The 14,791-nt window shown below is 37.5% G+C and overlaps 1 protein-coding gene across 1 annotated transcript in view; it reads left to right on the forward strand.

Moving 5' to 3' along the window:
* Nucleotides 1-14,791, forward strand: part of MAST4 (microtubule associated serine/threonine kinase family member 4) — a 312,006-nt gene that overhangs the window by 249,322 nt on the left and 47,893 nt on the right. Inside the window, exons 8-13 of the mRNA XM_075727088.1 lie at nt 1,741-1,761; nt 2,501-2,579; nt 7,734-7,891; nt 9,896-9,971; nt 11,377-11,586; nt 14,482-14,583. Coding sequence (XP_075583203.1) covers nt 1,741-1,761; nt 2,501-2,579; nt 7,734-7,891; nt 9,896-9,971; nt 11,377-11,586; nt 14,482-14,583 — 646 coding nt within the window. The remainder of the gene's footprint in view (nt 1-1,740; nt 1,762-2,500; nt 2,580-7,733; nt 7,892-9,895; nt 9,972-11,376; nt 11,587-14,481; nt 14,584-14,791) is intronic.

The raw sequence follows: 14,791 nt of genomic DNA on the forward strand, positions 1-14,791 counted from the left end.
AAAATATTTCACTGCTTCAATGGGATTCAAGAAACTTCTTTAGAGTAATTTTCTACGGAAACAGATTTTGTTCTATGTTTATAGTGAAAATGCTCGATGACACAAGTTTAAAACAGTGTTAATGTAAAATTTTCTGATGAATTTGGTATGTGTGTTGCGGTTGTCTTCATATAACCTGTGATAGGATGCATTTTGGTAGTAAAATGACCTGTGGTTAATGAGAGCAGTTCTCAGACTTCTGACTTTATGCCTTTTCTGTTAATTTTATAAATTTAATGACAATACAAAGGAAGGGAAGGACAGCATGTGTGTGTGTGTGATAGAGCAAGTTGAAGGAGCAGAGGCAAGGTCATATAGGTGAATGGATATTCCTTTTCTGTCCACTGGCCCCGCAGTCAGTGGGGATACCAAAAAGCTGCGGAAGTGTGAGGAAGGGAGGGAAAAGCAAAGGAAATGGTTTGGAAGCCTGCTGTGGGAAAGGAGGGCTTCCCAGCATACTGTTTCCCATCAGCTGCTGGCCACGCCAGGCAGTGGTGGCAACAAAGGGAGCTGCAGCGGGAAGGTGGCCCTCTCCATGCTGCTAGCTGGTGTGCCAGGCTGGAGGCAGCCTTCCCCAGGTCCCTCGGCAGCGAGCAGGAGTGTCACCTTCCTCTGCCCACATCTGGTGGGGTGATCAATGCCCAGGAATAGCTTGTGCCTCTGGTAGCCATGGCTTAGGCCCCTTCTGCTGGTACGTACAAGTCTAGCATCTAGAAGCCCATGGGTAGGTGACAGATCCTGCTTTCCAGAGCTGCTAGGAAGTGGGTAGGAGCGCACTGTAGGGCAGGGACAAGTGGTGTATGGGAGTCCAGGGAAAAATGCTGTAGGGGCTTGCTACTCTTTTTTCCCTTCTTCCCTTATGGATGTCTCCTATTCTCCCACCTTTACTTCCCAAACAACTTTCCGTGATATCCCATCCCCACCCTTGATGGCCCTTCTGTGTGAGAATTGCTATGTGATGGAGGATCCCTATTCAATATGAGTTATTCAATAAGGAAGTACTTTCTTGTCTCACAGCTGCAGAATACATGGGTCTCACCCATGTTTAAATACCTTCCAAGTTCTTGTTCTTTCACCTGTGAACATATTTAGCTTGCACAGCTGAGCCAAAATGAAGAGAAAACTTCTTTTGGAATTGTTCATTCATCTAGAGGCATCTCATACATACCTGAGGGAAGGCAAGAAGGGAGGAGAATTAATGAATTAAAAACAAAATTATGGAGGAGGAGGAATTTTTTTGCAGAGTTCAGTCTTTGATACAGTCAGCAGTCCCTCTAGCATGTGTTCTCTTTATATTTTAACACTGATTATGTGCTGTAGTTTCTTTTCTCACACTGTATGATTCAAAGTCCCAGAGACTTGGGTTGTAGCTTGTGGATGGCTAAATGAGAATAGGAAATAAGGCATTAAAATGGAGAGAAGCAAGGGGCTTTTTAGACAGTTAGCTTGAAGGGTAAGGAAGTTGCATCAAGAGGTGTAAGGTTCCTGATTTGGCATGACTTCAGTTCTCCTTTATGGAATTATACTTCTTGTGTAAATCAGACTTCAGAGATGATATTTGTACTAGCTGTAAAACAGAGCTGCAATTCTTCTTTCTCCTTTCCCCCACTATCATACTGTTTGTTAATAAAAACTTGTCCTGTTTTATTATTTATGTATTATTTTGCTTTTTTTAACATATTTGATACAATTGTACTCCAGTCATGGGCACCGAAATGACAGGTAAATGTTACCTCCTCAAAAATCCAAACACAGCTCCCATAGTTGTTTTTTGGTTTGTCAGTTTGAACATTCAGTTTCCATGTTGTCTGTGTGTAGCTCACCTCAAGCAGTAAAGAACAGAAATTGGATTTGCTTATGATTTTTTTTTTATTCTGAGTGAGCATGATTTTTGCTGCAAAATTGTTTTTCCTGATTTATATATCTAACTTTTAACAAGTTTGGTTTTACCTAATCATTCTTTGCAGTTGACATTAGTCTGCTAGTTTGCTGGTAGCCTATATTGATGTCACTTAATGTCACGCTACCCTTGTATTTTAAACAGACTGTGGCGGTTATTCTGTGGTTCAGAGCATTGTGGTTTGCATTTGTTCACAAGTTTTTAATTTGCTTCTTATTAATTTTCATCTGATGGACCTGAGAGTTGTGAAGACTCCTTGTGGTCCATTTCTGTGTGTATTAGTGAGACACCAATTCTGTGGAGCTGTTCATTCACTTTCTGGTTGTTTCATCTCATAGATTTTTAACTAGAAAAACACACTACAAAAAAAAAAAATCTGTAAGCCTAAGTCATCCTTGTTGAATGCTTGTTTATTGTGGTCCCCTGTGAAAGCTTACTCTTTATTAAAAACCCTGTTTGTATCATGCTTTTGGAATGCAGTTTTACACAGTAATACTTCCACAGATGTTTCTGTATGAGGATACTGCAGTGTTCATTTCACTAACCTTGGTTTCACAACAGGACTGATGGTCGCCGCTGGTCTTTGGCTTCTCTCCCTTCTTCTGGCTATGGTACAAATACACCCAGCTCAACTGTTTCTGTAAGTATCCACTTAGCTGTGTTGATGGTTTTCTGTTAACATGCCATATCTTCTCAAATGTAGCTTACTTCTCTTAGGAGAAGGCAGCGTAGGTTTTGTTACTGTTGACAGACTTTGAATTAATATGGGATACGAAACTGCTTTATTTCACTGAAATAGAAGAAAACTTTAGGCAATGTGTGCTTTCTTAAAGATATTTTCTGGCAGTGAGTAGCATTTAACTGCCCTCTTCTGATCTGTGGGGCAGTAGGAGGGGAGACATACTGCCTTATTTTAACCATATGGTAGTTAGATATCAAGCCTTAAGTGAGGCTGCATTGATGACAAAAAGAAAAAGAAACCACTCTATGACATGATTCATCCATCCTAGGTTAGACTGATAATCTTAAGATGGGATGATTCATGCATTTGTCTCTCTTTTTTCTTTGGCACTAGTGAGATGTTAGTGCATGATAATAGTTTAGATATTTACCATTTTAGATGGCTGTAATTAGAATAGAAGAATCCTTTGGGATACATAATAGGATAAATATGGGTCTAATTTGTTAATTTTTGCCTGCTAGAGCAATCCTTATGATGTGATCTTGTATCAGCCCCCCTGCCAGGTGTGTACCATCTGACTCGTGATGTGCACCATGGCAGTGCATGAGATCCTGCTTCAGTACTTAGGACCTAGGCAGTGGGAGAAGTATGAATCTGTACTTTTGCACATCTTGCACATCTTTGTACTGGAGACGAAGTACTGGGTCATGTTGCAACCTGGAACTGAGCTGTCTGTTGTGATAGTCACACCTGAGAGACTGGGGAGATAGAGCTGTGGAGGAAACCTGCTTTGGAAATAGGAAATAGTAGGCATTTTGACAGTTACATTACATCTTCTGCAGTAAAGGGCTTGGTCCTTGTAGATCCAACTATGACTCTTCAAAAATTGTTTTGTATCTTTAGCTTTGTTTTTTACCTTTAGGGTTTTATCATTAACAAAAGTACTGTTTTATGCATGTTACATATTACTGGACACCTGATACCTGATTTTTTAAAAAAGTTTCTTTTACAGTTTCAGTAAGCTTTTTCTTCCCCTGGGTGTGTTCTGATTCTCTTGTGAAATAGTTGAGTTCTACGTCCTATACACTGATGAAAAGTGACCATTTCATGTTATAAACAACTACTTTTGTCCACAAAGGCTTCTGGAAAGTCAAGTCAATTCTTGCTGACTTTGAACCAGGTTGAGGGATTTCATGTATCTAAAGAACTGTTCCTCAGCAGCACTGATTTTTGACCTCTGCTTTCCTTCCTGTGTAGATCTTACTTTTGCCAAGCAAATTGCTTGGTTTCAGATTAATTCCCTAACCACTTTCCATAGTGCATGTTTGTACACCTCTCGTTGGAACTACATCAAATATGCTGTGCTCTTCACTTAAAATATATTGACGTAAAGGAGGTTATGTCAGATAATAAGTAATTGCCATAGCAACCCCATCATTGTTATAAGAAACAGGCTTGTGCTAGAAAGGAAATGAAAAGCTGTGTCAGAAACTTATCAAAACACAGTTTTAATTTTCAGTCCGTACTTATATGCTTTTTCTTTGACTTCTTCAATTTTAAAATAGTAATTTTAGTTCATATACTTCTTTCCCACTTAAGTTTACAAGTACTCTATGCATGCTGGAATGTGGAGCAGTTTTACATCATTTTTGCATTTCTTATGAATAAATACAGCACTGTCATTTATGGCCATTATGAACATATTAATATATTAACTTCCATAATAGACTGTTGTTGAGTTCTCCCTTCATATTTCCTGACTAGACCACATCATATAAAGATTAAAATAGATGTCTTCCCTAGCACTGAGCAAACATTTTCTGACTTGTGGAAAGAAACCTGTTTTTCCAATAAATAAGTTTGAATTTTGTGGAAGAAACCAGCAGTAGAGAATTCATGCCATATATTTCTTATGGTTAGGGTTTTTTCCCCCCCCCAGGAATCCTCTACTGCTGCTGAGTCCTACAAAAGCACTGGGACAACTTCTGAATTTTAAATCTAGCCACTGTCTCTTTGCTTCTTGGTAGACATGCTTTTCCCTTTCTTTTTTTACCCACTGGATGATATATGTGAATCAGAAAATGAAAACTGGAAGTGTGCCCATCTAATTGGTTTCATGTACTTTTTCAGAATCTGAAACAGCTAGCACTGTGCAACCTCCTCCTTCACATTCTTAGAAATTCTTAGAGGCAATGAGAGACCACTTTACACACAATAGCCTAAGTGTACATACAGAACGCTCCCTTTTCAGTGCTGGGTAAATAAGACTCACATTAATCCAGAGATATATCAACTGGAGACCAGAAACAGTTTTTACACACCGCTGTAGAGCACAACTTTGATCTTTCCAAGCAACTGAAAGTCAAAGCAGGGGCAGAAGGGTCTGTGGTAATCACGACTATGCTCAGGTGAGTGTAGTTCACCATTTCTTTTTAGCCTGTTTTTTCTTTTTTTGATATTGAAAGTGAAGAGATTGATGGAATTACCAATTTAATGGAAGCTTATGGTTTTGGAAGTGGTGCAAGTAGCACATAGATGAGTTCTCACAACAAAGTTGAAATTAAATGAAAATATCTCCTGCTGAAATTATTTGAGAAGAAACTCTTGGTGTGTCATATTCTAGCAAAGTTGGATCAGATCTTGCCAGTTATGTAATGCAGTTGAGATGATTGTATGTCTTCAAGGAGAACAAGCCTATAAAAATGATGAAGTGAGAGAATACTCAGTTGCATATTTTTGCCAGCAGATTATATCCTTGGAAGCATATTTGGATGGAGAAACAGGGTAAGGAGATAAGGAAAGAGACTTTGGGGTTACATTACATTCAAGCATTGGAACAGGCTGCCCAGAGAGGTGGTGGAGTCACCATCCCTGGAAGCATTCAAAAAATGGGTAGATGTGGCACTATGGGACATGGTTTAGTCTAGTCTACCCTTGATGGTTTAGTGTGGACTTGGTAATGTTAGGTTAATGGTTGGACTGGATGATCTTAAAGGTCTTTTCCAACCTAAACGATTCTATGATTCTATGATTAGCTGGTATTGGTGCAAATTTGCCTTTCTGTGTTGGAAGAACAGTTTGCATTGCCGTGATGCACTGTGGTCATGTGTATTAAAAATATGTTAAATCTCACATGATTTTTGGAGCAGCTGTTCTAGAATGCCAGGAGAGCTAATTTTTTTAGAGTTTTGCTATGAGAATTTGGATTTGTACAGAGATCAGAATCCAGACCAAGAAAACACACTCTGCCTCTGTGATGGTCCTGATACAACTGAGGGTTGTTAGTGAAAGGAAGATTCTCACATTAATCCTGTTGGATCTAGACTCTGTGACACCTTGTATGAGGAAAAGTGTGATACAGGTTATTGTCCTCCTGATCTTCCCAGAATCCCTTGAAGCTGAAGAGGTAGAGATTGATTTTTTGGAAATAGCTGTCTGTGATGATCTGTATTGGGAAATTTCCCTGTGCTAGGCTATCTTTTATTTTATGGAGCGTGGCTGTAGGAAATACGCCATGAGGTTAACTGCAACTAGCTGCCGTAGTGTGAGATAAGAAAGAACTTATCTATGCTGTGTGCTGAATTATGCATGGTAATGTTCTAAGGCTGAATTTCATAAATGAGTTACTGTGACTTGACAAGTTACTACCTATCGAGTGAACTGTGGTAAATTCTTGGTGTGCTTGTTTAGCCTGCAGCAAAGCAAGATAATGCAATCTTGCTAACTTTAACTTGTTCTGATGTGTGCAGCCTTCCCACGTAGACCAGTCCTGTGTGAGTTAAACTTTCCCAGCAGTGGGTTTTCTTTTTTGCTTTCAAGAGATGACTTCATGAGATCTAGTATGATAAGTAATCTTTTCTTGAGTTCCTAGGAGTTAGGATATATTCAGCCCTTACCACACAAGTTGCCGGGAAATTGTGAAGACTGTCTAGCTTCTGTACTTACCAGCCTGGATGTTACCTGCTGACCTTAGCAATGTAGGGCAATATTTGTCCAGTACAAAAGTTTATTGATTTCCCTCACTAGGGATGATATAGCAAAACAGCTCTTACTGTGTTGGTCTCCAATAAAAGAGCAGCCAGGCAGGGGCCTTGGGTGTCCTGTATGTCTGCATGGTACCAAGCAGCTTTGTGCAGTCATATAAGGATATTTATGAACGAGCTATCTTGGAAACTAGTTTTGGTACCAGAAGCAGTAAAGCATTTCCCCGGCTATGCTTGTCAGTCCTGATTAGCAAGGCTGGTTGTTAATGCATGGAACTATGTGCATGTTCTTTACAAGGACGTCAAATCCAGGCTTGGGGAAGTAGTTTCAAAGTTCTACCTCCAAACATTTAGTGTGGCTCAGGTAGCTAGCCACGCTACATAAAAGACAGTAAAATATGATACTATGATTATCTGCATTGCTTTATGTGCAGCTTTATACATGCAATTTTGCAAGGCTAGGTATTGTGGTAGCACTTCCAATTTCATACCTGTCTGTTTCTTCCAGTTTTATATGAAGTGGATGGTGTTTGAGTGTAATCCTTTTCACTTTTGTCAGCCATAGAACCTGTCTTGATAAATGCATTAAGTTCTTTCATTTAATTTTTAATGTTCAGGGTTTTATAAGAAAATAGCATATTAATTTTTTCAGCAAGAATTTAGATTATATTTCATTTTATTTTAAAAAGCATCAATAATGTCTTAAATACGGATAATGAAGTACCTTCATTATGTAGACTTACAATGTGTGTTGTGGCAATAAGTTGTACTCTATGGTTATCATCCTTATCCTGCTCAAATAATTAATTTTCAGCAGACCCTGTTTTAACTATTCTTATGTATTCGTGTGTGTTACTGACATTAGATGTCATATTTGCCTTAGAGGAAATTTAAACTTTGGAAATGCAGTGGCTGTTTCTTCTGAGACTGAACTAGGTTTTTTCATATTTACTCTATGTTTAGCTCATTAAGTTGACACTGTTTATTTTGTTCTTTAAATTGGTAGTCAGGCATGGGAAACAGAAAACAGAATTTTTAAATTAAATGGCGCTATTCGTGAGCACTGAATATAGTCTTGAAAATGTTTTTGCACTCTGATAGAAGCTTCTCTTCCGTTCTGCTCTCGTAGTCATCCTGCTCATCCCAAGAGAAGCTACACCAGTTACCATACCAACCGACACCTGATGAACTACATTTTTTGTCTAAACATTTCTGTACCACTGAGAGCATTGCCAGTGATAACAGGTGCAGGACAACTGCAATGCGCCCTCGGTCCCGAAGTCTCAGGTGAGTTTTTGTTTATCTGGAAATAGGAGTTGGCTCTAAATTCACATATTTTGGAGCACCATGGTTTTGTACATTGGGGGCATTCGCTATTTTTTAAATTGCTGAAGTATAATACAAGAAGTATGCATCTGAGGCTCAATTAACAAATTGTCCTTTTAAATTCTCACTCCTGGTTTTGATCATAGATTATTTCAGTGGTTGATGTTGTAAGCTAGGTGTTAAGACAAATAACCCACATGAATTGTTTCGATGAGCTAGTCATTATTGATCTGACTGTAGCACTGGTTCTCCTCCAGAGTTCAAACTGTTCACAGAATGAAGTCTTTATTTGCAAAACTAATTCAAAATGTATTTATATCCTAGGACTATCTGGAAAGAAATGTGATAAAGGACAAATGGTCGGGCGGGGGGGTATGCAGTCATTTATTTTCTTTAACCAAGATGAACTTCAGTTTCTTGTTTCCCAAAGACTAGGCCTCTGCATTTCACTTGGCTGTTTGTATAGCAGTGTTTTGTCCAAGATCAGTTCTAAACTGTCAGAATAGTTTAATGCAGATGAATTTTATGGATATGTTTTCAAGAACTGGAAGGAAAAAAAAGGAAGTATTGTATTTCTAATTGTCACATTGATCCTTTCAAAAGTTTAAAAACAGTTTGACAAGTATACACATCTTAAGGATTGATTTTTTTAGTGCAGTATACTTTAACTCTGCTTTTTGATTCTTTTAAAATCTGTGTAGACTATTGTGATAAATGTGGTTGCTGCCTACATGAAACTGCACAACGATTACTAAGAAAAAAATCCTGTTTCTTCATTAGAAGATTACAGATTGAAATTGTATTGTATTTATTGCCACATGTTTCATTTTTTTAAATTTCTGTTATGCTTTTAACACTTAAAAAATTAAAATCTTCCATCTGACTTCACAGAAAGTATAAAATGCTCCAGGGAAAAAAACCCAAGAGCCAAGCATTTTCAGAAAGGGGATTGTGCTGCAGAAGTGCTGTGATGAAATTACGTACCTGCCTTGTCCTCACTGCATTTGCCTGTGGATGTCCATAACAGATTGTCCATATCAGTTAAAGGACCCACCATTGTGATATCTTGGGACAAATTTTAGTGTTCATTTTTGCTCTTTTAGAAAGCCAAAAGCCAGTTCTTCTGCTCATGCAAGAAACCCCTATGTACATGTTATGAGAAAGTCACTCCTAGAGGGATAGCATCCCCTTTGTGGGGTCTTTTTCCTACTCCACATCTTTTAGACCAGACTGAATGGGCCGGTGACACCAACCCAGGAAAATCAGATGGAGATTTTTCAAAGGAATTTATAATGGACAGTGAGGCTTGTGATAGCAAAAAGCAGTTTTGTAGGTTAGCCGAGGCCATGGGTACCTTTTATGAATTGTTTTCTTGCAAGCCTTGTGCTTTTCTTACAGGCACAGTGCCCCAGCACTGATGGAACTCATGCCATACATATGCATTATGTGTCAGAAGTTGCTGCCTTTATCTGCTGGTCAGATTGAAAATAGATTGTTTTGTTTTGTTTTGTTTTTTTGAAATGATTTGTTTAAAAAACAGAAGACTAATGTTTCTCAACTTTCTCACTTGCAGCTAACAGAGTTCTTGGTCAGGTCTTGCTGTTTTGATTCTATGTAACCTTCAAAGGGGCAGGTATAGCCATAATTAACAGTTAAATGTATCTCTCTTGCCCTTCTGAGAAAAAGGTGATGTTCACAAGCATTGCAAAACTGCCTGTATCCTGAAGTGTAACTACAAACTAAAAAAAAAACATAGTTAGCAGTTAGAAGTCAAGCACATGAAATAGTCTTTAGGGCCTGGTCAGAAATAGCAGAAAGGAACCAAGTGTACCACTGATGAGAGAATGTGCCTTTCCAGTGAAGCCTGTGTTGACTTTTTGTTGCAAATAAACAGTACAAAAATACAATAACTAATTGTAGTTCGTGCTGAGACACATTTAAAGGGATAATTTGCTTTGCTTGCAGCCCTGGACGTTCTCCTGCCTGCTGCGACAATGAAATAATTATGATGAACCATGTCTACAAAGAAAGGTTCCCAAAGGTAATGAATTATATTTAAGATACCCAGTATCTAAATTGATAGGCTACATAGGTTTTAAGTAAGTGGTGTTTTTGTTATGGGAACTAATGATCCAACCCTGTAATGGCTTTCATAAAGCATCACCAACCTCTTATTACAAAGATAAAATCACAATAAAGTCAGTCCCTGCTGAGAACTGGACATTCATGTGGCAAAGCTGCTGAACTGGTTTTGAAATGAATCATGCTGGTAATATATTCTGCTGATGGGAAACCAATGGTACATTGGATTTCAATAGGTGGTGTGTACTTGGGGCAAATAAACACTGAATTAGTAAACCAAAAATAGTTTCTGTTGCCAAGTCTTGTGCAGCATCTGCTGATATACCTGTAAGTTCCTTCCTTTAGTGTCATATATTCCTTTTCCCAAACACTCATTATATACTTATTTTAATTGTGAAGATCAGTACACAGTTCTGGGGGTTTGACTATGAGATACCAAATGAGGACACGTTGCTGTCGTGTCCAGAGGTGTGAGACACAAATGAGTTCCTAGGTGCAGGTGTGTAGCTCGGAGCACTGCGTTCTCAGTTGCTTCTAGGATTTTGATGACCCCTGGAAGATAAAATAAGGCAAAGCTGATACTGTTTCAAAAAGTGCCTAAAAAATAGAAGAAGTGTCTTCACAGAAATATGAAGAGAGATTTGTCGGGGTTTGCAGAGCGATTGAACAGCAATCTGAAGTGTGGAACGACCCACTCATTTCAGTGTTTAAGATACGAACTGAGAGGTGTGGGATTTAATAATAAAAATACTTTGTGAGAATACTTTGTGGTTTTGTGAGAACCAGGCAGTTGGTTCTGTAAAACAGACACATCTAGCAACCTGCAGACACATCTGGCAGGACCTATGAGCCTGTGGTGCTCTTAAGCAGTCAATGTTCATTCAAACTCTGCCCAGTGAAATATTTTTGTGGTATAACCTGTATGAATGGAAGATATTGTGATCTGTAGTATCTGTAGTTTTAGCAGAACAAACTAGACCACCATGAGTTCTCTTTTTTTTTCTTTTTTTTTTTTAATATTATTTTGACTTGGACTTAAAAGTTTTACAGTCATGGGTGTTCCTTTAGTTCTGTTTAGTGATCATCAGAAGATTAATACACAGTTAAACACCAGTGGCAGACAAAGGGGGGGATCTGTGTAGTAGAACAGTAAGGCTGTTGCTTTTCTGGACTAGTGATGTGGGGAAGTGTCATCTGTCACTTTGTCTTTCTGTTTGCTTGCTTTTTTGCTTCAGTCATTTCATGCATTCCAGCTAGGTAACTTCTTAGGCAGTACAGAAATGTCGCAGAATCAGAAATAGGCTTTGAGGCTGTTAGTTTCATGTAAATCTGATTTAATGTATCGTGTACCTATTTGTCTATAGGCCACAGCTCAGATGGAAGAGAGGCTTCAGGACATTATAACAAATCATTCTCCAGAGAACGTCCTTCCCCTGGCAGATGGAGTGCTCAGTTTTACCCACCATCAGATCACAGAACTGGCTCGAGATTGTTTGGATAAATCCCACCAGGGCCTCATCACGTCACGATACTTCCTTGAATTACAGCAGAAATTAGACAAATTGCTACAGGAGGTATGAACCATGAGACTACTGTTATGTTTGCTTGAAAAAGTGTTTAAATGAGTTTGCCTAAGAGGAGTTGTCCTGAAATAATCATGACTGTTCACTCAAATAATTGTCAAAGTGGTATTCGTAGCAGTTTTAGTCTACATAATGACCACTACGAAGACTATAAGGCATTGTAGTGTACTAGTCTGTAATAGATGGGTTGTAAAGATTTCAGAAACAACAGCATTTTGTCATGCAGTGCAAGTTATAAATTGCTTAAAGAAGTGTTTGCGTAAGCCCTAAATGAGGAGGCTTGGTATTCCATTTACTGTGGATAAATGAGGAAACATACACACTTTCCACTTTATCAACCCTACTAATTGCCTGCTGTGTTGAGAAAGCCGACAGCAACCCTTAGCTTTCCATTAGCTAGAGGTTATTTAATTATTTAAATATTTATAATATTCCTTTCATAATTAAACTGTTTATTAAGAGAAATAATGTCATTTCTAAAAGTGTTGAAACTTCCATAGAATAATTAGCTAAATGAATTAAGAAGAATTTTGAACTTATTTTGAACAAAATAAGTGCGCTATGACATAAGTCACTGCAGTTTATGAATGTATCATTTTTAAAACAATGAGTACAGCATATGATGTACTCATTTGTTTGTGTGGGATTTGATAGCATATTATGAGCCAAAATGGATGTGATAGACCAGCGAATCTGATATTGACTTGAAATTTTCCAACTGAGATGTTAAGATACCGTGCCTGTTTTAATTTATGTCTTTTCTTCTGCTTTCTTTTGAATGCAGGAGCAGTTGCTAAAGGTTTTGAATTTTTTTTTTTTTCCCCCCTGTGCTGCTTTTTGTTAACTTGTATTCAGTAATAGGTCTTCTGCAACTACCGTATTTTGAACTTTTTCTCTTCATAAAGCAATGCAAAAGTTAAGCCATCAGTGATTTATTTCCAGATTTATTGAAACCCTATTTTTTAAACACAGAAAATACATAGAACTTGCTTACTAGTCAAAAGGAAGTTTGAACTAGTGACCTTCTTGTGAAATGCTCGTATTGTTATGATGCCAAAGTGCAGGCAGAGTTGTCTGGTTGACTGGAGATGTCTGACTACGAATTACATTATGCTAATGATAATGTCAAAACACAAGAAAACATGTCTAAGCTAAGATTCACTGAACCCATTATTAAAAAAACACTGAAATATTCATTTTGTCATGTTCTATGATGCTAATTCTTTATTATGTAAAAATTTCCTGCTCTGCAAAAACACAATGCCTTAAAATATTCAGACTTAACTTTTGAGTCAACTGCATAATACCTGTTAATAGCATAATATGATAGTAAGAAAACTTTCTCTTCGCACAACTCTGTTATGGGCACTCAGTTGTGCTTTGAATTCATGTGATTCATTTGTTGTCAATTCCCAGCTGCGACATTCAGTAGAAAGCTGCATCTCCTACTTGCTACATTGCAATTGCTTTGCATAACCAGGGGAAGACTCCCTTGAGGTTTGAGCAGCTTGGTTCAACCAACATTTTTATAATTCTAAGGTCAAGGTCAAGTGAATCTGAATGCTTTCCTGCTTCATCTATCCTAAATGTAACATACTGAGTCTTTTGTTCACATACACACCCAGCTGTTCACAAAACTGTACATAGGTGCTTTAAATTTTGCTGGTGATTAAAATAGGTAGGTGTTTTGTTTACAAAAGAGTTTTCTTTGGACTTGGTTGATAGTGTACAGAACACAAATGCTTGTGTCCAATTAAGGTTCTTCCAAAACCTATTGCAGAGTGCTAGACGGTATTTATGCCCTTTTCTTTTTTCCTTTTTTAAACTTCACAGATTAATTCTTCTCAGATATTTGGTGTTTTTTAAAATTGTAGTACTTCTATTAAGAGTAATATGTAGCTTTATGTTTTTGTAGTTTTTTTTTTTTACTTCAAAAAATATAAGATGTATTATATGAAGAGTACTTATTTGTCCATATTAATCACTTTTAAAATGATAGTTTCTTAATTCTCTTTGTGGTTTTGAATAAGCAAGAGATGATGAAAAACTTGTCTACAGTTTTCTACTATACAGAACAAAGAAATGCTTTGATATTTGAGTGAAGGGCTGTTAGTGTATTGTAATCAGAAGGAGAATGATAGCATTTCTTTACATTCATTAGCCTCCTTAAATTATATAATATGTTCTTAGAGGGGAACATTTGAAAGAAATTTGAAATGCACTTCAGACCATTGTGCAAATGTGATCAAACTTTGTATAAGTATTTTTTCTGTACGTATTCTTTTCTAGTGTTTTCCCCTCCTTTGTTGTAATCTTTGTAGAACTCAGTGTTTCGTTGTCGTCTTTCTACCTGTACCTTTATATGGAGCCTCTCTGCAAATAGAGGGTTTTTTATATATATATGTCATTGTCATTTTAGTATGACATGTGACCATAGGAAATCAGTGTCAATTTGGCATGGATGGTGCTTATATTTATTAATATTACTTAGGTCAGTTTTCATTTCACCCTAAAATTATTAACAAATTGAGACACAACTGTATATGTAGAGAGATGTATGTTGTATTGAAATGTAGTCCCTTTTGCAAAACTGATGGTACTAATACTGTATAAGTTTAAAAAAAAAAAAAAAGTAGGTATTAGTCCATTGTAGGCGCTTTTATTTTGTGGTTACGGTGTTAGAATTGTACAAACAAGATTACTTCAATTTGCAATTACAGCGTTGCTCAAATCCTTGTTATTTCTGCTAGCATCTTGAAATTGACGTGCTGTTTGTCTCAAGTACATGCTTCAAATCCTCAAAGGTGTCCCAAATATCATATATACTTTCCTAAGTAGTGCATCAAATGTGGTTTGTTTTATTATCCCTTTATTTTTATCTTTTAGGCTCAAGAGCGATCAGAGAGTGGAGAAATGGCATTTATTAAGCAACTTGTCCGAAAAATCCTGATAGTTATTGCTCGTCCTGCTCGCTTACTGGAATGCCTGGTAATGTTGTGCTTACTATAAGTAGGTTTTTCTCTTGTTAGTGTAGGAAGGTTTTTGGCTTAGTATTCAAAATCATTTTTTTGAAACATGTCAAACAATGAGGTAGGGCTTCATTGTTGGTGGGATCCTTTCTGCTTTTATTTCAGGAACATGGGACTGGCAGGGACCTCCTGCAGTTGTGTTTGGTTCCCTGCTATTGCAAGTATTA

Source organism: Pelecanus crispus, chromosome Z (genome assembly GCF_030463565.1).
Source record: "Pelecanus crispus isolate bPelCri1 chromosome Z, bPelCri1.pri, whole genome shotgun sequence".
In the NCBI taxonomy this organism is placed as follows: domain Eukaryota; kingdom Metazoa; phylum Chordata; class Aves; order Pelecaniformes; family Pelecanidae; genus Pelecanus; species Pelecanus crispus.